This window comes from Calliopsis andreniformis, chromosome 3, assembly GCF_051401765.1.
Source record: "Calliopsis andreniformis isolate RMS-2024a chromosome 3, iyCalAndr_principal, whole genome shotgun sequence".
Classification (NCBI taxonomy): domain Eukaryota; kingdom Metazoa; phylum Arthropoda; class Insecta; order Hymenoptera; family Andrenidae; genus Calliopsis; species Calliopsis andreniformis.
The window spans coordinates 25249691-25271505 of record NC_135064.1 but is presented as its reverse complement, the minus strand read 5'-3'; the positions used below and the strand labels follow the sequence as shown (position 1 = coordinate 25271505).

The window sequence follows — 21815 nt, the reverse complement described above, 5'->3', positions numbered from 1 at the left end:
GGAAGGAGGCGAGCCAAGGAACCATCCCGTCATTAATTATGCGCGGTCGCCACGCAAAGTTCCTGTGTGTTGTAAGCGCGAAGAGGATGCGCGCTTTCCTCCGCTTCCCGTGGCGCGGGGATCGAGCAAAAGGCAAGCGTGTAACGAGACGAAAATCAAGGGAACCGGATGCCCCTGGGCGACGCAGCGTGTACACGTCGCTATGGAAAGGCGCGGGGGATGTATCCATCGCGATGACAATGCTGGCGAGTGGCTTCGCGAAAACGCTCAGCGGATAAAGAGACCGAGTTCATTGTCGGCGCAAAGAATACTTTTCATCCGGAGTAAACGAGGGGCCGCGGAGGAAGGATTTGGATTGGCCCACGTACAATTATGCTTTATCGCTGGCGAGATAAATGCGCTCCGCCGTGGAAACAACCGCGAGCCATTTATTCGCTCCCAAAATAATTGGTACTTCTTAGCGGAGGCGAGGGAAATAATAGTGTCCATGCGAGGAGACAGGTGCACCATTGTTTGCGGTCTTTTAAATGAGGATTTTTTCGAATGGAAGGCATTAACGTAAGATACTGCTCTTTTTAAAGATACTGCTTTTCTGGAAAGTGAAATATTGTAAATGGATATTATATATAAATAATTGAGTGTTGGAATCTAAGTCTGTAAATAATGAGATAGGAAAAATTCGAAGGACTCCTTGGACGAGATCATAGCGAGGAGCAATTTCTGAATTCGATGTACAAGGTGTTCGACTACAGATATTAGAAATTCTAACAGGTGATTCTACATGCTAAAATAAGCCAAAAGGAATATTTTGTCGTACTCGGTTAATTAACAGGTTAAAATTCGCGTGAAACGTGTCTGGTTCGGGACTCATTCTACTGTCAGTGTGCATTAGTCAAACACAGTGAAGTCAGAAAAATAAGTCTCGAGTCAGACATATTTGACGCGTATTTTCGTCTTATTTTAGCATGCAGAATCACACCTTAGAATTTCTGGCACCTGTTGTCAAACATTCTGTATAACAATTCACGTTCAAACATTTCTAAAACGTGAACAAAATATCTGACAGCTGAAGTAATCACTTTACATAATTTCTCGTTATGATAAACATAGCAACAAGTTTCTACATTGAGGGACACTGCCTACTCAATGCAAGTTCTTTCTACTTAAAATCCAAGTAGTATAAGAAACCAAAAAGTAATCCTACAGAAATAACACCCGCGTGTACTTTCATGGTTTCCAGCATGCACTTTAAGTCACTTATGACCCCTTCAATTAAAAGCCCCGTTTCAAATGTTCCCATTTATCAAGCACAGGTTCAAAGGAATCCAGCTCTATTGGTAGGGTCGAATGAATACGAGTGCAATTTTGAAATCCCCGTGACCCAAGAATTAGATCCTCCCTCGCAAATCGTCTGAGTATCCTCTCATGTCCCCTTCGTCCTTCCACCCAGTTCTTTCGTGGTGTTATCGCGGGTTTCAGAATGGAAATTTTTGTTACAATACAAGCGAGATCAGAAATAAAGCTGGATGTCGTCTCATAACCGAACAGCGTGCAAAAGGGGACACGAAGAATGTCAATTAAGCAATTTTAGCGACGGATTCGAGAGTCTATAGCGAGCGAGGGTTCTCTCGACAGGGGTAGGAAAGAAAGAAAGGTGCGAAAGACATGAGAGCAGAGAAAGAGTAGGGGAAGTCAATGAAAAATGGGGCGAAAAAGAGAATTCACCCTTGCTGAACGAGCCCTTTTCTTTCTTTACCACATCGCTAGACGATCGGTGCTTTTTTCCTTTTTCGTTCCTTCTTACCCCTGTAATACGTGGCTCTCCTGGTTAACCACCCCTAGAAAGATGCTGAACACGCACGATATTTTTCCGCGATGCTACTACCACCTAGCCAGGAGTTGGCAAGCTGGCTACCGAAAACTATCTCACAGTTTAGCTACTGGCGCAGGGGTTCGGTGTAGCATCAAGTGCCTACCAGCAGAGTAACTTCACTTGAAATTTTACGTGACGATGGAGCTGCTGATTAGACGTACAAAACTGGAGAGTCTCTTCTACAAGGTGATTTAGTTCAACACACTAACTACTGCACGACTTTTCAACATGCTCCATTTTCATGGATGCAGGCTTTAAAAAAAGAAAAAATATCTCAAGATAACAACTCCCAATGCTCTTCACGTATGCAACGCGTTAATTTCTAAGCCAACAGACAACGTGCAGACTAGTTAAAAAAGCATTCGTGAACGATAGCGCGAGTGCCAGGCCGCATCCTCATTAATGCAGTTGGCGCAGGCTGAAGAGGGTTCAGCTGCGCCGGCCCTGACATATTTTAGCGCGTGTCGCGAGGCTCGGTCGAGAAAGCGGCAAAGTGGCCGTGAGGAAGAACCGAGACGGTGGAAAAAGCGTGAAAAATCGCCCCTATTAATAAGACCGTGGCAAAAAGCTTTCGGCGTGTTTGGCGAAGCCGCGCGTCGGGCCAAAGCTTTCACAGTTATGCACCGCACGATGCAATATCTTAGACACTGGCTCTTTTTCCGTCAGCAATTTTCCACGACACTACAAATACAGCGTCTCTGAAGGAAACACCATCCTAATAGCTCCATTCCTCATCCGCTTCAATATACTTTATCCAAGATTTACTCGTCGTCGAGACACGATCACACTTTGCGTGTGGAGCATCCGAAATTCTGGACCACTAGTATTACCTTATCGAAATACTTTCGTAAATAGTAGAATCCAGAAGGAAATTGCACGCGATATCGCAGGACGTTGAAGTTCTCAGAGAATCGGGTATTCAGTTTGATAGGATCACATTCAATTAACGAAGAATTCAGCGAGTTTAACCACAGTATCCATCGATCATAAATTTCGACCGACTATTCTCCAAGTAGATACTCGAAACTGTATCTGTGAGACACTCCGCGTCCTATGCACGCCAGTAAGCAAGTTTCAAGCCTACTTCGGATACTTCATCGAATATCTAGAACGTATCTCGAGAATGAGAGCGCTGAGCCTCTCGGAAAGGAGGAAGTTACTGGAACTACCTTCGCCTGGATGCCTTTTGGAAGAAGTTTACGTGAGTAGGACCATGTTACTATTTTTCACGTTGTTAAGTTATATACCTACATATGGAGCCTGACTAATTTAGCAAAGGTCCTATTTAGCCAATTATGCTTTATTAATAATATTTCCTGAGATTAAAAAGTACAAGTCAACTAGCTCTGACTTTAATTATAATTTTCCCTTTCCTGTCGAAAGTTGTTACGTTTCTAAACTCTGAAATCCAAGTTCCTTCCTTGTAGGTTCGTTTCTCCTTTCCAAGAGGCAAATACTTATCACAATTTTGTGTTTCCTAGTTTGTCGAGATGAGCAACGGCTTCAACAATGGCTACATAATATAATTCCTCTTAACAAAGAGAATGACATCACTTTGGTAGCGAGAGATAGAAGAGATAGGTACTATAAATCGCAGACAGTGACCGAGTCCCAGAAGCGTTTAAGAATGTTTGCGAGGTCGACTAAAAAATGTTGCGCTTAAATCCCATGCGAAATTGTAGAATTTAGAACAGCGAATAAACAGCTTTTCCGCCGAGAAACATATTTTAAACAGATTCCGTACTCCCGCGAGATGGCTTTCCGTCCGGAATTTTAGCAACGTTTTGCATTTGAATGAAACGTCACGTGAAAAATCTTTGCGGTGGACTTTTCAGTGTTTACTGTAATTTTTAATTTCTATTCGAAATAAAGTCAGAAAGGCGACTGAATTTTTCAGCGCTGGAGAGATATTTAAATTGCACGGTTCACTTTTTATATTTCACGCGGCTAAACGCGCATTCACGTTCACGTTAACACCGAACTCTGAAACAGCGAATTCAAACAGCAGCGTAAAATCTTTGGTAGTACATTTTTCACTGAAGTGGAAACACTTCAACTATGTTCTAAATCTACCTGAAACAGAAAGGCTTGGTACATAAATCATTCAGATCTAACTTATAGCAAATACTTTTTTTATGAATCAGTGACTTTACTCAGCTATCTAAGTAGTTTATTATTAAAACTGCAACTTTTTAAAAAATGGAGCTAATCAGTTTTAACACCTAGCCATTTAATTGATTTATATGATCAATAAAGTGTTTCAATATAGTCATCTTTATCCACATGAATTTACACAATAGTGTAAATCCTCCTTCTGCCCCGCCACCACACAAATATCGTCTCTGCTTCTTACGAGTCGATTCTCTAACACTTCGAACTTTACCAACAAAGCGAGGAAACAGGTTAAGCAAACTTTTGGACTGTCGACCGTCATCGACAGGATTCAGTAAAAGAACAATGTAGGTCTCTCAATGTCTTCTTTACTGGTTGACAGTCAAGTGCAAAAGGGGCGTAGAAGGAAGTGGGTCCAGCAAGAACGTCAGTTTTTCAGAATCAGAACCGCTTCGACGGCTGATTCTCGCAACGGGTAACGCGCCGCGATTTATCACAGGCAAAAAGCAGCCGACGACAGAGCACGAGACGTGCTTCCGCGCGGAGGAAAAGCGGTTTCTAGTTTCCTGCACGCCTACGAATGCAGCACGGGGCTCGTAAATTATGGGCAGAATTATGAAAAAAGGGACGCCGCGGATCGTGGAATGAACTCGCGCGACGTTTCAGCGAAAATGGAAACGCAGAGGCGCCGTGCACAGAGAGGATCGTACGTCGTGTCTCTGCTGATAAACGAGTGTCGCGAGGGGACACTTTTCGATATTTGAATTCGAATTATGGAAGCTCTGCGCTGATAACTATGTATTCTCATTTGTGCAATTAAGGGGAACACGTTTCCTAATAATATATTCGATTAATTATCGTCGAACGTTCACGAAAGACTGTGGCACAAGCTACGCGATAATAATTGAGTTAATTTTATATGAATTGCTGAGTCACCTACCCAATAATTAGTTATTGCTGGAAAGAGAATCATCGCTCCTTGTTTTCCCTCTGCTAATTTTCTTTTAACGTTACTCAGTAATGAGGCCAATGTAAATGTATACTCCTGATATTAAATATCGTTCGGAATCATTATTTCGCGAGGCAGATTAATCTGGAGCACTGCAAGAGGTCGTATATTTGCATTGCAAAGTTTCATCTGCCATGACCCGAAATATGATTTAAATGAATCTCGTAATGTTTTCCCGTGGAAATTCTATTAGCATGAAATTAATGTAATTTTATCTGAGATGAAATGTGCGCACTTTGATTATTTCAGAAGTTCTATGAATAAAAATGCAAATTAAATCATGTATGCGATGCTTTATTATCTGTTAGTTTACTTTGAACTATATGTAAGGAAATATTTATTTAAAACTTACAATTTTATTCCGGAGACTCCAAAATACTAAAATGAGAGGGTTGATCTACATATCATCGCCATTTTATTAAGTAACATTATGCAATTAATCTCGCAGTCCGTTAATCAAAGTAAAGAAATGCCATACTAATATTTGCTGGCAGCAATTTCACATGAAGCGATCAAACATTAGAAACAGTAAAAGCGCAGCTTAGAAAAATTCAATTTTCCCTAAAATTAAGAATTTTCCTATGTCAGTCCAGGTAGTCAGAAGGACCATTCTGTCCGTAGAAAATATTCCTCCCACATTCCCATCTCTACATTTCACCTTTGATTTCGCATCGAAATCGATACCCAGGACAGATTTCCCAGACGGAACGTCTCGAGAGTAACTTAGTCCCTTCTTATACGATGGAAAAATTTTTCTGATTAAAGTAGATACGTACGGTAAGTCGGCTCGGAGTTCTCCTCTTTTCCCTGTGCACCATACGAACGCGCTTTATCATATGTATATGCATGTACTTGTACACGTACCGTTCGCGACGCGCACATATCACGAGATTCTGACAAGAGATATCGCGGTTTCGATTCGCGAAACTTTAGTCGCGACGTCGACTCGACGGCTAAACAGACGCCGTTGAATAAGTTTGCCAGGAGCTCGAGTGACGCTAGACAACGAATAGCTACGTGTTCCAACTTTTCGAAATGCATGAAATTTGCTGACAGTAACTGACTCAGATAAATGCTGGTTGATGCACGGTTGATATAACGTGGAGCTCGTATATGTGAAATAATTAAAGAGAAATTCCAGGCAAGTGACTTCAAACAATTGATTTCGGGGTTTTTGAAATTCTGAAAAGCCCGCTTTTCTAATCTGAGAATTCATTTAGGTGCTACTTTTTGAACTAGCAGACTTCAAAATTAAGACATCTATTAAGAGACCTTGCGAAAGTTAACAAGTTTCTACTATAGAAATATGGGTATAATGGGTATAAAGTAGCTGAAGATTGTAGCTAAAACTTAAAATTTATGATAAGACACAAGTGGTAATAATAGAGAGGACCCTCACCGACCTTGAGAAGGCACTTTATTTCGTTCCGACTATACCACCTACGTTGGCAGTTTCCCAAACTACCCCTAAATTGGACGATACCACCCCAATTCCGTTTCAATCGAATAGATGGCACCTTAACAAATTCAACTCGATCAGAAAATATGCCACGTCGAATGATTGCGCGCGAGAGACGACCCTCGTCCCTTGCACTTTTCATCTGGCGACACGCAGAGGCTCGTTACGCCGTCCCAAGTAGACGTCCCAAGTAGACGTCCCCAGCCGCTTCCATTTCAAGCAGGTTCTATTTATTTCTAGCCCGTGGCGCGCCTAGCGAGCCTTTTCCGGAGATTGGTATACTCCTTTGCTCTTCCCATTGTAACGAAATTCCGACGCTTCGCGATACACACACGACGGTGGAACGGGGGCGGCGAGAACTGTCGGCTCTTCCTTTAATCCGAGTGTCGAGGGAGACCCCCCAAGAGTCTCCAATGACGACCCGTGGAGAAATGTCTCACCCCGTCTCGTTCTTGATTCTCCATCTACTCTCGCACGCCGACACCTCGACGTCTCCCTCTCGTCCTGTTCTCGCCCTTCTTCACGCCTCTTCTCCCTCGTTCTCTGGACGAACGACACCCTTAAACCTGGCCCTCTAGCCTTCGTTCGAGAGACAGCAGGCACTCCTCATTTTACTTTTCAATCTTCGGGAGGATGCGATTTTCTTCCTCATTTCCAGTCTGACAATATTAGGGGAACAGGGAGGGCATAGAACGAACTGAACCAGTGGCTTGAGGGACCTGCCGAGTAAGGGAGGGAAAGAAGACGAAACTAAGAGGCAGAAAGGGCGCATCGGTAATCGACCTATCACCTGTTAGCGCTAGCACGCCGTTAGGAAACTCGATTTGCCTTAACGACTCGTTATCATCCAGTATTCCGAGATCTCGCCCAGAATGGGTTTAATCTTCCATATCGTGTCTCGCCAGGTGTCTTTTGTTCGCCGATCTCGCGATTCCGGCGACAGTTGTCGGCGGAACGTGGAGACGAAACGAGCTTCGTTTGCAGAGAAGGCGTGCTACCTATGAAAGGGCGAGGCGGGATATTTCGGGAATGTGTTCCACGGATGCAATGTCTTTTAGTATTGCTCCTAGCTAGTGTTGTTGAATACTTGCATCTTCAATGGCTGATGAAATGGAATTTTCAAGTAGATATCGTTAAATTTTGAGGGGTGAATATAGACAGCGTTTACTAACAGGTGGTGAAATGAAATTAACACTTTCGAGTTTATACTCATTAAAACCAGTGATTGGATCATAAAAATTCTCTAAATGAAAGTCAAACACCAGTAACAGTGCTCGTACGATCTTCCATCCTTTCGATTCCCAATTTTCAAACTCTATTCGCGAGTTAATGAGTTGGACGGTACAGAAAGCCCAGGTTCATGAGCAGAAACTAGGATCAGTGGTCCACGTTTTATCATCGCGTCGTGATTCAGGAAACTCAGCGTCGTCGGTACACTCTCCTAACCCGCTTTATTCTCGAATCCGACTTAACTCGACGTAGCGTGGCGGGTCGCGTACATCGTCGACGAGCAAAGCGTAAACTACGCGCTCCGACGCACGATTATACTTAACGTAAGATGATTATTCCGCTGAACTTACTTCGCGAGCTAAGGAACTGCTAAGCTAGCTACCGTTTCTCGTCGGGATCTTTAAGATTTAACTCGCTCAAAATCACTGAGCCTGGCCCTTCCTGTATTATCTGGTTACAGCTTTGGCTTGGGTCATTTCTCGATAGCAAACAGAAATGGCAATACAATTGAGGCTTATTTGGGGAGTACTGTAATACAACTCTAAAATTTCGTAGATTTTTTAGCGTGTGATGCAATCGAGAAAGGAAATGTCCAAGTATCATCGATCAAAAATTGACTCCGCAATTTCCCAAACCATTTGCTGTCTCACTGCGCGGGCAATCTAATCAGAAGGTGGTCCATCACCCAAAAATTCCAGATTACAATAGATAGCCTCTGATACATGGCTCCGAATCGAATTACAAATATTTTTCCGAGAGATAATTTACATGCAAACTCACCTCGAGAACGTGCTCGGCCTGGTTCTCCCGATCCAGTTTCCTGCCGCTGGTCGTGATCAAACCTGAAACACAGAATCGTGCCAAGGATTAGGCTGCTGATGGAGCTTCATAAATCTTGATTAAACGCTGTTTCGATCAAGGTTTCTGGGTGATGTTCTCCCATCAATCAAATCCCTCGAAACGACAGTCAAGTACTCTATTCCTGCTATATCATAATTAATCACAACACACACAACAGTAGAGTTTGGATTCTATTCATTGTCCATAACTCTTTCTAGATTCCTCAACAATTATCCTAACCTCGCTGACAGGACATCTCTAAAATTCTCTCCGTGGAAACTCGAGTACTCGATAACCGGCGACAGAAGTACTCGTGGTTTAATTCCAAGTCATGGACAATCGTTTTTGGCTCGCAAGAGCTCTCCTAGGGAACGCTAAAAACTGCCCAGCCAGTGGGGGCGCTGCGCCGATCTCAAGTGTCGTCGAAAAATAATCCCCGCCTGGAAAAGAGAATTTCCGCCTCTATTGTTCGCCACAGCCTCGTTTCCCGATTGCTGCGCTGACGTTTCTCGAACGTCGAAATAGTAATTGAGCTTCGCAGCTCTCCCTACTCGTTCTCGGAATTGTAACATTCTTCTCGCAAATTGCTTTCCACGACACATGTCCTCTGCACGTTTTTCCACCGATGAAGATTTAAAAAAAAGGAACGAGTCCTTGATAACAAGAACCTCTTAGATACCGTGGATGATTTTTCGTCGCGAAAGTTGGAGGACAGCGGTGCATGCGAAGGGTTTTCGGAGTTTTCGACCTGAACGCGTTTCCCCGAAAGCGAAGCCTTTGAAATTGTGTCCTGTACACCAGCCGCGACCGCACATTTTTTTGCCCAATTTATACGGCTTCCGGTTACGATGACAAACACGGCGCAGATTTTATATTCCGACAGGAAGTACTAATCAGGTTATAGGGGAAGCCTTTTCTATGTTTCGAAAGTCTTTGACGATCCACAGAGGAAGGTTACGCGATGTTTTAAGCTTCTGTTCTCTGTCGATTCATTAGAATCGAGGAGAAATGCTTGAATTTCGGAGAAACGTGATGTAATGAAACCACGATCGCTGGACTAATTAAAAAATTTCATTAACAAATATGAACACACACCAAGCGATTGAGTCTCTATTAAGTGAATATTTGTCGAATATTCTATGTAATAAAATAAACATTTTTTGGACATCATCTTTTTGGAGTAGGTAGGAAGAGGCTAATATCTCCTACTGCTCACAAACATAAAGATCCCTCGAAATAATAATAGCTATCCTAAGACCGCAATTTCATAAATACTTAACTCGCAAGTAGACTATTCCCTCGATCCCAGGACGCCACTTTTCTCACCGACTCTGCCAACATCCCCGATTTCGATCCTGCAGTCGTAAAGCTGGTTAAGTAGACGTCTCGCTGACCTCGAGATTTTCCCGAAACGTTCGTGACAAACTCTAATAACCGTAATAACAAGATTCTCTTCTCTCCTTGGTCAGGCAAGGGGCGCTAGGCTGCGGTGTTTGATTGGGTCTCGTGGAAAATTCGCAAAGAGAATCGAATCCATCGACCATCGACAGGGTCCGTCAACTGAAACGTCATTGTTCCTGTGCTCGACGATGTGACATACTCTCTGCCCTGCGATTCGACATGTAGCCCAGTAATAACGGACGACATTCCACCGCGAAGCTTTTCTCGTCGGAATCGCGGGTAAAGCGAGAACAAAAAAGAGAACGAGGCAGTGAATCAGGGAATAGGGACGTGTCAGGTGAAATGTACATGGTGAGCATGAAGGGTTCCATGAAGCTTAGGAAAGTAATGTTCGCGATAAAATTGAAATGTGGGAATTTAACTTTTTCAGGGATATTTATATGAATCTGAAGCTTTATATGATTTTATATGATTTCATAGAATATAGTAATTCAAAGCAATTACAATTAGCTTAACTCTGCTGGACAATTATCATACCATTTACGACTGAACTAGGATAATATTCTAATGCAATTAATTCAAACACTTTTGTAATATAAGATATTCAACATAAAAGTGTAGCCATTTAAATCCGGCGCATTATTCTGAAAACAATATGCAGATATAAATCTCAGGCAATCTTAATACCAGCCTCGGAGGAAAAAAACATGAAATAAAGTTCTTCTTTTCTTGCTAACGTACTACAGAAGAAACTGCAGAAGCAAGACGCTACAAAGGAAATTAGATTCATTTATTAGACTCTTCTTCACGCCCCCGCGAGCACAAAACGCGGCCGCAAATTTCACGACACCCTTTAGACAGTGGTTACAGAGGGAAGGGTGGCGGCGAGAAACGAGAGGTCGTCCGCGAGGAAAAAGGGAGGTGGAGGAGAGCGACGCCAGAACACGGTGAACACAGGGTTCCGCGGCGTGGAACGCATTTAAATAATTGCTTTTCGTTTTCATTCCTCACCCTCATCATGTTGGATGATGTCGACGGCCTCGCGTCGATTCTCACCCGCGGCGCACACCAGGCGACAGAGGCGCGTAGAGTCGCGCGTAAAGTCGCGCGTGGACAAGTTTTTCCCTAGGAATTCGTTATCGGAAATCGACGTTGACACGATGAAATTATTCGCGGTATTCCTGCTCGGTGTATGACAGTCCTGTTTCGTTCTCGGTAGGCAGAGTGCTGGGTGGTCCCATCGGAAGGAACTCCGATGACAGATGACGACAGATTTATTTTTGCCCGCGTCGTCTCCCAGTGGACGCGCCGGGAGCGTTCTCACCTATCCTCAACCGCGGATTTTTCGAAGCCCCTCGAGAGAATACTTTATGACGGTGAAAAATACACCAGTGGAAAAGCGTGGGACCGAAGCCAACGCGCGATCTTCCTGGGAGGTATCTTTTTTTACCCTCCTCGGGGGAAGGAGAACACGCCGACAACATCGAGTCTTTGTGGTCTTTTAATTCCTGGTGGTTAGTTCAACTTCATGGCATTTTAATATATTGACACCACTTGACTTGCGAGAGTGATATACTAATGACAATTTAATTGCAATGTAGTAGGTATTTTAAAAAGCAGGGAATGTAAAAAGTCTTCAACATCGTGTTGAAATGTACCGTATTGTGGAAACTACTTCTGTAAGTCTACCTCTGGGTTTTGATGAACCGAGAAATGCGGGGATCGTTTTCTATATTTGAAGAGTCACCTTTTGTTTCAGCGCTCCTCTCTCCAAATTCTCTTTTTTTTTCTAATCAAATAAGACGGAGAAGAGGGGAAAGGGAAAAGAAGGGAAAAATGAGAATCCAAAAAGGGGAGGGAAGAGAGAAAAGAGAGAGGAGAGAAAGAAGAGAGAAAAAAGAGAGAGAGGAGAGAGGAGAGAGAAAAAAGAGAGGAGAGAGGAGAGGGGGAAGGGTCACGGCTACAGGGAACCCTGGGAGAGACCCGCCCTGAACGAAGCCAGGATGAAATCTGAGGAACTAGTGATCCCAGGCTTGTATTTATAGCTTTCTGAGAGAACAGCATAATGACGTCGATTCAACTGATTGGTTGACTGATCCCACGAAATCAAGGTTCCGAGTCATAGCTCGCGACACATGGATATATCTGATGAAGTAACAATATCAATCAAAATTTTCTTATTGCTTACTACAAATTGTTAATAACTATTGTTCTTCAACGTCAATATTTATGCTACTTCATTGAAATTCAACGCGAACTCTTTATTTCTATATATCAGGAGGTATAGCACAGGTTTATTGCTTCTCATTGAATTGGAAATGAATTATCACTAAAATCTCGGTAATAAACTTCCAGATAATTTACATCCAATACCACACACTATCTTCAAAAGTTCAAATTAACCGTTCCTTTTATATCAGCAATCATTCCCGAGGTAATTATATACACAGACTGTAGAAAAATCGTAAACACGATATCATTCCTCGACACCGACTCAATTTTACGAGCTCGAAACGAAACCGGAAATGCTTCAGGAAGCGGGCACTCGACCGATTTAGTGAAAAGAAGTCCGCGGAGCGTGGTTCGTTTCCGTCAAACGCTCGGAACGAGGGCTCGCGGCGTCGCGATTCGGACGATTTATCGTGGCCCTCGTTTTATTTATGTATGCAAATTGAGCATCTTGGTCCGGTGAGCGTCAAAGGCGGTCTATTCGGAATCGTGGAGTCACGAGACCGCGATGGACTGAAATTTAACGAGCGTCTCGTTCCGAGCCGCCATTAATGCCCCTATATGAGAATCGAAACAATTGCTACCCTTCGACGTGTACGTATCGTTTTGAATTGCAAATTACCGTCGTGCAATCTCTCAAATCCGCCCAACCTCCTGTCCCATTTTCGGTCACGCCGTCCATCGACCTACTCTATTCGATTGTCGTTCGAACAAATTCGCAGCGGCATCGCGACCACTGAATAAAAACAAACAACACTGAATAAAGCGCTCCACTGTTGAACAATCCTTTTCGGCATAAATTATGACTTCCCATGCGAACTAAAGGGGGACATGTGCCCACTTACTCTAGACCTACTAAATAAAATTGTAGTTTACCAAAAGTATTAGAAAAATCCTTCTTAGAACACAGGATCCAATACACACACAGATTCCTAAATTACAAATAAGACCGAAGAAGTTCAAAATCCCAACCGCGCTTCCATTCATAATAATCAGTGAAAGATTCTCGTGTCAAGACGCTGTCTTTCCCCGGCGAATTTCATAAGCAGCCATTTGCACCCAGCCACGATCGATGGGAGGCAGGGCGGAAAATCGCTTATACCGCAGAAGACGGGTCTGTAATTAAAAACTCAACCGTGTCCCCTGATTCGTATTCATCAGTCTGTCCAAGCCGCGGAGAAACTTTCCGTGGTCGGATTGCCGGTTCCGAATTATGAAACCTCGTTTTGGCTTCCCTCTGTCCGCGTTTCCCACAGTCGAGAAAAAGTCGCGGAAGCCCGTGGTCTCGTGAACGAGCTCGACGATGGTCGTGGAAGGAACGAGCACGCTTGTGGACGTGGGACCAATCGTTGGAGTTGGGCGCGAGCGGAAACACGCGACCAATAAAAAGGGGTAGTCGTATCGCTTATAAATGTCGTCGGGGTTATCATCGAGCGAACAATGCGTCCTCCGCGTGGCCCTCGCGAGCCGTTCTCGAGCTTCTCGCTTTATCGTCGATTCCTGGAGTGCATTCACGCTGCGATAAATACGTGCTCCGCTGGTTTTTATTTCGGCCCGGGGCGCATTAAAGCGACGCTGGTCCGTTGACCACCGCGCTTTTATTTTCTTGCTTCCTCCTCCTCTTTTTTTATCGGTCCAGCCGCGCGCGATCCGACTGACCGACTGCCTTAGAAATAAATAGCGTGATCAGTTTTTCCGATGGGTTTACTGCTGTTGCGGTCTGTTTGGCTTGAACATGTAAGTGAGTAGGATTTCGAGGCGGACAAATTTTTCAAATGGGATGAAACTGTGTTTTTTTCTTGGTACTTGAAACAACGAGGTTGTGGAAATTAGTGGAGTTTTTTATAAAAACTACATTTACACTCGTCAAAAAAATTATGGCATTGAAAAATTTTTGACAAGAATCGGCTAACTTTGACTGACGATAACTCTGCGGAAAATCATGGTAGGATCATGATCTTTTTTTTAAATTATAGCTTGAAGTCTTGACTGTGAGATACTATGCCTCAATTTTATGTTTAGTGCACTTCTACTATTGTAGCACCGTAAATCTGAAGGCATGTTTACCGTAATGAAAATTCTAAAGTTTGGCGCAATACAGGGACTTATTACAATTTTTTTCGAGGATGAGCTTCACAGGAGCATAAAAGTGGAACCTTTCCCTTTAATTTAAAAAAAAGATCAAGTTGCTCCGATTTTTTTTCGCTAAGTTATAGCACTTTAAAGTAATCCTTGCATTTTGATAGCACATGGGGTAGTACCAATCCATGGCAAAAATTTAAGGGTTACTTTAAAGTGCTGTAACTTTGCGAAAAAAAATCGCAGCGACATGATCTTTTTTTTAAATTAAAGGGAAAGGTTCCAATATTATGCCACTGCAAATGATATTCCCCAAAAAAATTTTTGCGCATCCCCACATTTGGCTAAATTTTGCAATTTGCAGTATTGAAAATTACCAGCTTTGACGTGATGTACAGACTTGAAAAAATTTTTGTCGGAGATGCCGTTTACGGGAGCATAAAACTGGAACCTTTCCCTTTAATATAAAAAAAAGATCATGTCGCTGCGATTTTTTTTCGCAAAGTTACAGCACTTTAAAGTAACTCTTGCATTTTTGCCATGGATTGGCACTACCCCATGTGCTATCAAAATGCAAGGGTTAGTTTAAAGTGCTATAACTTAGCGAAAAAAAATCGTAGCAACTTCATCTTTTTTTTAAATTAAAGGGAAAGGTTCCACTTTTATGCTGCTGTGAAGCTCATCCCCGAAAAAAATTCTAGGAAGTCCGTGTATTTCGCCAAACTTTGGAATTTTCAATACGATAAACATGCCTTCAGATTTACGATGCTACAATAGTAAAGGTGCACTAAACATAAAATTGAGGCATAGTATCTCACAGTCAAGACTTCAAACTGTGATTTAAAAAAATGATCATAATACTACGATGATTTTTCGCGGAGTTATCGTCAGTCAAAGTTAGCCGATTTTTGCCCAAAACTTTTTTATACCATAATTTCTTTGACCAGTGTATTTCGAACTGATGTTAATTACTCTGAATTTTGCAATTCCTGATTCGAAATATCTCAGAGGGATTCTTATACAGGATACTTCAAATCTAGAGGGAAAGTAGAAAGTAATATGGTCTTGGAAACGAATGCAAGTTTCATACAACCATAACCAGGAGCATGTCATTCATTCAACTGTCTTAAAAGAAAATACTTATTACTCATGATTCTATCAGATTTCACAGGCCGATGAATGATGTCTATAATCAATTACATATTCTTTTAAATGCCTCTGAAAAGATGGATGAGATTTTATATATAAGGATCATAGTATGAACAAGATTGCATAAGCTGTTGGTCGAAAATCAGTTCTACACGATCTCCATTCACATTAACGTTGCATTTACGGTCAAGCATTGTTCTAGTTTAAAGAAACCAAGGGAATAATAACGGATAACGATGGCGTTTTGGGAACGGTAACTGGGAGATTAGATCAGATAGCAGGCGAGTAATATGTTGTAGCTCGGGGGAAAGCGCACGCGCGCGAATACACTGACGTCGTATCGGGTAAATATCGTGTTCGACTAGTGCCACAGATTTCCATTTGCTATTGGGATGAAACATATTCGCAATAAAATCTAGTTTAAAATATGACATAATTTTTTATGTTCATAACTCTGCGATATAATTCTACCCGTGAATCGGAAATATGAAACCCAGGTGGTTAGAGTTTACTCTTATCTTTTAGGTCAGGCAGGTCTAAGGAGATTAAGCCTGTTATAATCAGCCCACGTCTACTTTATTACGTCTCATGTTCCTACCTTTTCAATAATTTAAGACACAGTTTGTATGTAAATGCAGTACGTATACCCTACATTCAAGTGGTTATTTATGCAACATTTTAAAGAAGAGAATCAAGTTACCAAAATCTACGCTCTAACTTATGATACTTTGAAGAGATACCCTCACTAAAGACAATACTAACATGAGATTTCTTTCAAACAAGTTGTAATTGAGAAATGAAGAACGTATGTGTGTGGCACAATCATTTGCATCTTATATCTCTTATATTTACAAAATATCTGCAACAGCAATATCTACCTTTTATCTCCAAATTCTTCTAAATTGCTTAATAGTTAGCAATCGTTTAAAGAAATATAAATCTCTCAGAAGATAGGTTTCTTCAGAAGCTTTCTTAGAAAGGGTCCACCGTGCAAATTAAAACTCCAGTTTCATCCTCAGCTCATTTAAAAGTCTGATTTAATCGGCCTCAGGGCTGCCTAAGACAAGAGATTGAACTTCGTCATGGATTGAATTGAATTTGTATAGCAAATTCACTCCTACCAAACCCGATTTCGCGTCAATTTGCATGCGTGTCTGTTTACGCACGATATATTTATCTCGTGTAATACCCCTGCCGATCGCTTTTTCTCAATAACGAGTTTCCGACTCCGCGTCGTTTCATAATTCCGGCGAGGTGGCTGACGCGCGCGGCGGCGCGACCCAAGCGGAACGATGAATAATGAATCGAAGTTCGATCAGGCGAATTTGCATACGTTACCGCGTAAGGCGAAAACAATGGTCCTTTCCTTCCGCTTGCATGCAGTGAGTCACTTAACCGCACTTTACGGTACACGTAAAAGCCGAACATGCGAATTATATTCACATAGAATTATTAATAGCGTTTCAAAACACTCCCTTATTATGTAACACCCTTTTTTACACCCTATTAAACTTGCAATTCTCATCGACACTCTGTTCAATCATCAAGCTGGAAACATATCGTAAATATAGGGCGATTCAGAACTATAAGTCAATGTATCAGATCCATCTACCCTAAATTATTTCTATTTATTGAAATTTAAATACTAGAGAGATATGACTCAATTTCTGCATAAAATATATGCAAGTTCTTGCACAAAATTGATCTCTACAGTTTCAAGATTCCACCTCTAACTTGCAAACACTTTGATCCTTCTAATTTTTAAAATCTAGTTTCGCGACCAACCACAGGCCTGTTAAACAGAACTAGTTTCCCCTGGCGAATTGATCTGTAATTCTAAATCACCCTTTATTCCTCCTCGAATCATCAGCCAACAATCTCGACTTTCCAATTTCCACGTCCGTTCATCTCGTCGAAATTATCCTCGGAAACCTCGATCGAAATTTGAAGAGCCGTGAGAGCGTACTCATTTATTTTCGAGTCGGCCCATTAAAGTCCTCGTCCAGCGACGCCGATCTCGTTACATCGAGGGAGGCGAGGGAAGTGGACGAGGCGATGCGGCAATCTATTTCGATTCTCGGCAAGATATTGCCCTACGGAGGCGAGTGGCCATGCGGAACTTACCAGTGGTGGAGTTGATGAGAAAATAACCCTCTGGATTGCCACTGGTGATGGAGAAGGTGAATTGTTGGGGCGAGACGTCGCGATCGAACGCCCGAATCTGCAGGACGCTCACACCTGCGGGCGAGTTTTCAGGAACGGACGGATAGTAGACCGGAACCTCGGTCAGAGGAGTGTTGTCGTTCTCGTCGAGCACCTCCACGTACACCTGAACGAAAACCGGCTGTGAATTATTTACGAGGCGACGGTCCTCGCGTTCCTATCGTCGTGTGAAAAAAAATTCGAAAAAAAATTATCTATGCGTGCCGCGAAATCGAAATCGCTCTGTTGCGCTACTCGGGTTCGAGTACAGTGGAACTAAGCTCGCGTGTGCTATTGGGATTACTAGTTTATTTACTAGTCGCGGTTTTTATTTAGGAAAGGCTTACGTGTGTGCACTACAATCTAGGGCTACTAGTAATATCTAGTTGATTTTATTTCGTGAAAACAGCTTACCTTATAATCGTAAATAAAAAATGAAAATACGTGAGACTAAGTTTATCTACTAGGGTAATTATGGTGTGTGTTTGATTTTTATTTACTTGTAGGTTTATTTGTTGATATAGTTGCAATACTAAATTTACTACGTGCAGTTTCTATGTGGTATAGGGTAACTTTATTTGTTTTTGTGGTGCTATTGGATCAATAAAATTGTTGCAGTAATTAGGTTAATGTGTTTGACACTGATTTTGTCGTCTCTGAAAATAAGTAAGAAAAAATTGAGGTTGTGTAATACTTACTATATGATAATTATATTGTCTTGTAGTGAATTTTCAAAAATAGTGGGAGCGAACATGAATCAATGGTGAAATCGTAGGATCCAGTAAAAATACACTAATCTAATGATATATTTCACTACGTTCCTTAAAAAATAAGAGCACACGAACTTATAAACTAAAGAGAAACATGAGCACGCAGGACACTATGTCTACTGACCATGCGCATAGCAACTGATGCGCGGCGACACACTGCGCAGCTTGGAGGGAATATTTCCTCTACTTTAAACTCTAAAAAATGCAAATACCTCAATCCAAATCTAAAATGACTAAAATCTCATTAAACGTAATAAAAAAACTAAATCACCAAGTTCCACTGTACCTCTGCCATACAAAAAGGTGAAAAAATCGGTGAAACAACGCACTTGAAGGAAACATCAAACTTCGAACCCGTATTTCACATACGAACCTGCAAACTGGAACTCAGAGGAACCACTCCATGGTCCTGCGCGTACACCGTCAACCAATATCCTCTCTTCGTCTCAACATCGAGCACAGCGTTGGTACTGATATTGCCTGCAACAGAAACACGCAACAGAACGTTAAGATAAATCAAAACGACTTATCAACTTTCAAGCACGTCCGCCGTAACTCCGCGACGACGATTCTAGATCTAATTCTCGCGTTCAAGAAAGTGAAAAAAAAAGGAAATCAAGATCTACCTGATCGGAGCGAAAAGCAGTCTAGCAAACAGATCAGCTAAAAATCGGCGGCGATATCGGTGAACCTTTTCACCTCTTCGATATCTCCGTGGCGAGGAGACGCGAACCGAATGGAAACAGGCCGTTTCACGGCAGTCATAGGAAAGAAACAGGAAAAAAGCCTAGTAGAAGGGAAGAGTGGAGGGCAAGAGGGACAGAGAGAGAGGTGGTATTACCACCTCGCGAGATAGCTGGCAACAAGGACCGATATGAAATGACGTGCACGTACATGGCGAGTTGCCAGGCGTGCGCGGATAGCGCAAAAATTGGACTGCATTCCTGGTGTTAACACGTCCAACGTACGCTGTTCCGCGTGTCTTCGATCGTTTTTGCGAGATTCTGAGCGCCTACCGGCCTCTTTTTGCCACGGAATGTATACCGTCAATGGGCCTCGCTTGGTTTATTACGGTATTAATGTAAAAGATAGCGGTATGATACAGGGAAGCAACCTCTAGTTGGGGCGGTGGATCCCAGGGAAGGAGGGAGGTTCTTCGATTAATTAGCAATCGGAGATGTTACGTACGGGAGCAGATGTAGATCGTAATCAAGATTACCCCCGATTTGTTCTGTCAGTAATTACATCTTCGGATTTCGCCGCGGCGTCTTCATTAATCCCGAGATCTTTCTCGCGTGCCTCGCCACTCAGCCGAACGTAACTCGCGTGCATTTATATATCGGTGTAATATCGAGAGCTCGTAATTTCGCGATATCGATTAATTACCAGAGGCTCGGGCAAAATTCAGCGCAGCGGGAACTCGCTGCGTCGGTGACCATCTTATTTATAGCCTCGTTTCGGTGAAATTCACGGTCGGCGAATCGCGAGCCTACCGTTTCCTCGTCCCTGCGCTTGCGTGCAGAAAAGCCGCGCGCTAATGCTCCTGTTTAATTTCTCCGCGAAGCAGATCGGTATGGAAAAATGGGATGCTCTCGCGAGTATAATGTACTGCGAAGGAGATGCCGTGAAAAAGGATTCAGCAGTTTTGGGGAACTTCTAGATTACCGCCCCAATTCCGCGGCTTGCTGCACCGATAGCATTCATCACTGAGAGTTACGCGGAACGCGTATTTCTTCGCGAAATAACGCTCGCGCTTTTCTGTTCCACGTATTTGCTCCAGAATTCTGGCTATTTACTCTCGACAATTCCCTATTTGTCACTCTGCACGTTGGCGCGAGCTTTATTGCCTTTAAGCTGAATTCGTCCTTGGAACTCATTCTCTATTTGTTACAGTACACCTTTCATATGTAACTCCAGGGGTTATGAAAAGCTAAGGAAAGAGTAACCGAGGGAAAGAACGATGTGTCTTGTGCTTGGACTCCGTGGTAGACTTGTTGCTGCGGTTGCCCAAGAGAACCATATTTTACAGTTAACTGTTGAGGTATTCTCGCTTTTCTAAGAACCATGAAAATTCACTAGCTTCTCTTTCATGTTGCTTCACTGATGTAAAAACCGAAAGGCAGAAGCAAGTATGCTACTTCATTAATCGCAAACTCTTTGTTAACGTAAGGCTGCACCTGAAAATTAAATACCATATCTACTGTCTGTGTACTGTACTAACATCTCGCAACTCCATTCCCTCAAACGACTAGACCGCAACAAAATCTTAATTAATTACGAAGAAACCCCCGCCCAGCACACTATTCCTCATCCCCTAGTACCGTCCCCGCAGACTACATGTTACACGTGTTTCTGTCGCTCGTTCGTCGGTAAACGGGGCGGAGGCAGACACGTGCTGCGTTTAATAGCGACCAAGTGGAGGTGGATATATTAAATTCACCGTCGTGAACGCAAGCTGCAGGGAGGTTTACAGCATCGTATAACAGAACCGTGTCGGTGGAGGGTCACAGCAGATACAGCTGTAGTTGGAGGACGCGACAGTGACTTCTCACGCCCTAGTTTTTCACCTAAATAACATTGCGAGCTTAATTCTTTTCAGAATTGTAGGGGCGAGGAACGCTTTCTCGGAAAACTTCTTTTTCCGTGTTAAGAGACGCACTTCGTGAGATGCGGAAGCTTTCAGATGAGGATAAGGTCAAGCCAAGGAGAAGGAGATAGAAATGTGGAAAGTAATGGGAAAAGTTACAGGATGAAAGATTTTCTTTGCAACGCGAAATAAGTCGTTCGAATGTATCCTCGAGGACAGAATCGAAACGCACGAAATGGGATTACAAATTTCAGCCTTCTGGATAGCTTGGATGAATTAAAATTAATCATCCTCGTTCAGTGGAAATGAGTACGTTCTGTGTCGCGTATGAAATCGCTCACAAAGTTAGTCTACTAGAAGTATGTATACGAACAAAATCTTCTACTTGCTAGGAAATTACTTTTTCAACTTATCGTCGTCAAGTAATTACAATGCCAAGGTTGTCTCACTGTTTCAGCCCCTCGTTCTCTTGCAGGGGATGTACTAACGCGTTTCCACTGCTACGAATTCGCAACTTGGAATAATCAACGTTCGGATCGAGTTTCGGCTGTCTCAAGTTCGTGCTCTCCTAAGGAGCACAGTTTCCAAGGGTCCACACCCAGTCTTAGACTCTCGATCGTACCAACGCCGACAATCCTAATAATTATTACAGCCAATGGATATTTTGAATAAGTCGTATCGTATTTCGTTGCAAAATTGCATTTCGAGAGATTCAATTGAAAATCTCGACGCAACGTTTCTCTAAATTATGTAGCAATCTCGAATACTCGGGAAGTTGAGATAGTTTGTGTTCTCGCGAAATTATTGCCAGCGATGGAAACAGTACGAATTCGAAATGAAGTTCTAGTTTCACTTAATGAATAATGAATGCAAGC

At 42.6% G+C, this 21815-nt stretch overlaps 1 protein-coding gene across 1 annotated transcript in view; it reads right to left on the bottom strand.

The window, feature by feature from the left end:
- Window positions 1–21815, bottom strand: part of Kug (FAT atypical cadherin kugelei) — a 248546-nt gene that overhangs the window by 33167 nt on the left and 193564 nt on the right. The window contains exons 3-5 of the mRNA XM_076374792.1: window positions 18727–18833; window positions 17506–17710; window positions 8464–8525 (exon numbers count right to left, since the gene is read on the bottom strand). Coding sequence (XP_076230907.1) covers window positions 8464–8525; window positions 17506–17710; window positions 18727–18833 — 374 coding nt within the window. The remainder of the gene's footprint in view (window positions 1–8463; window positions 8526–17505; window positions 17711–18726; window positions 18834–21815) is intronic.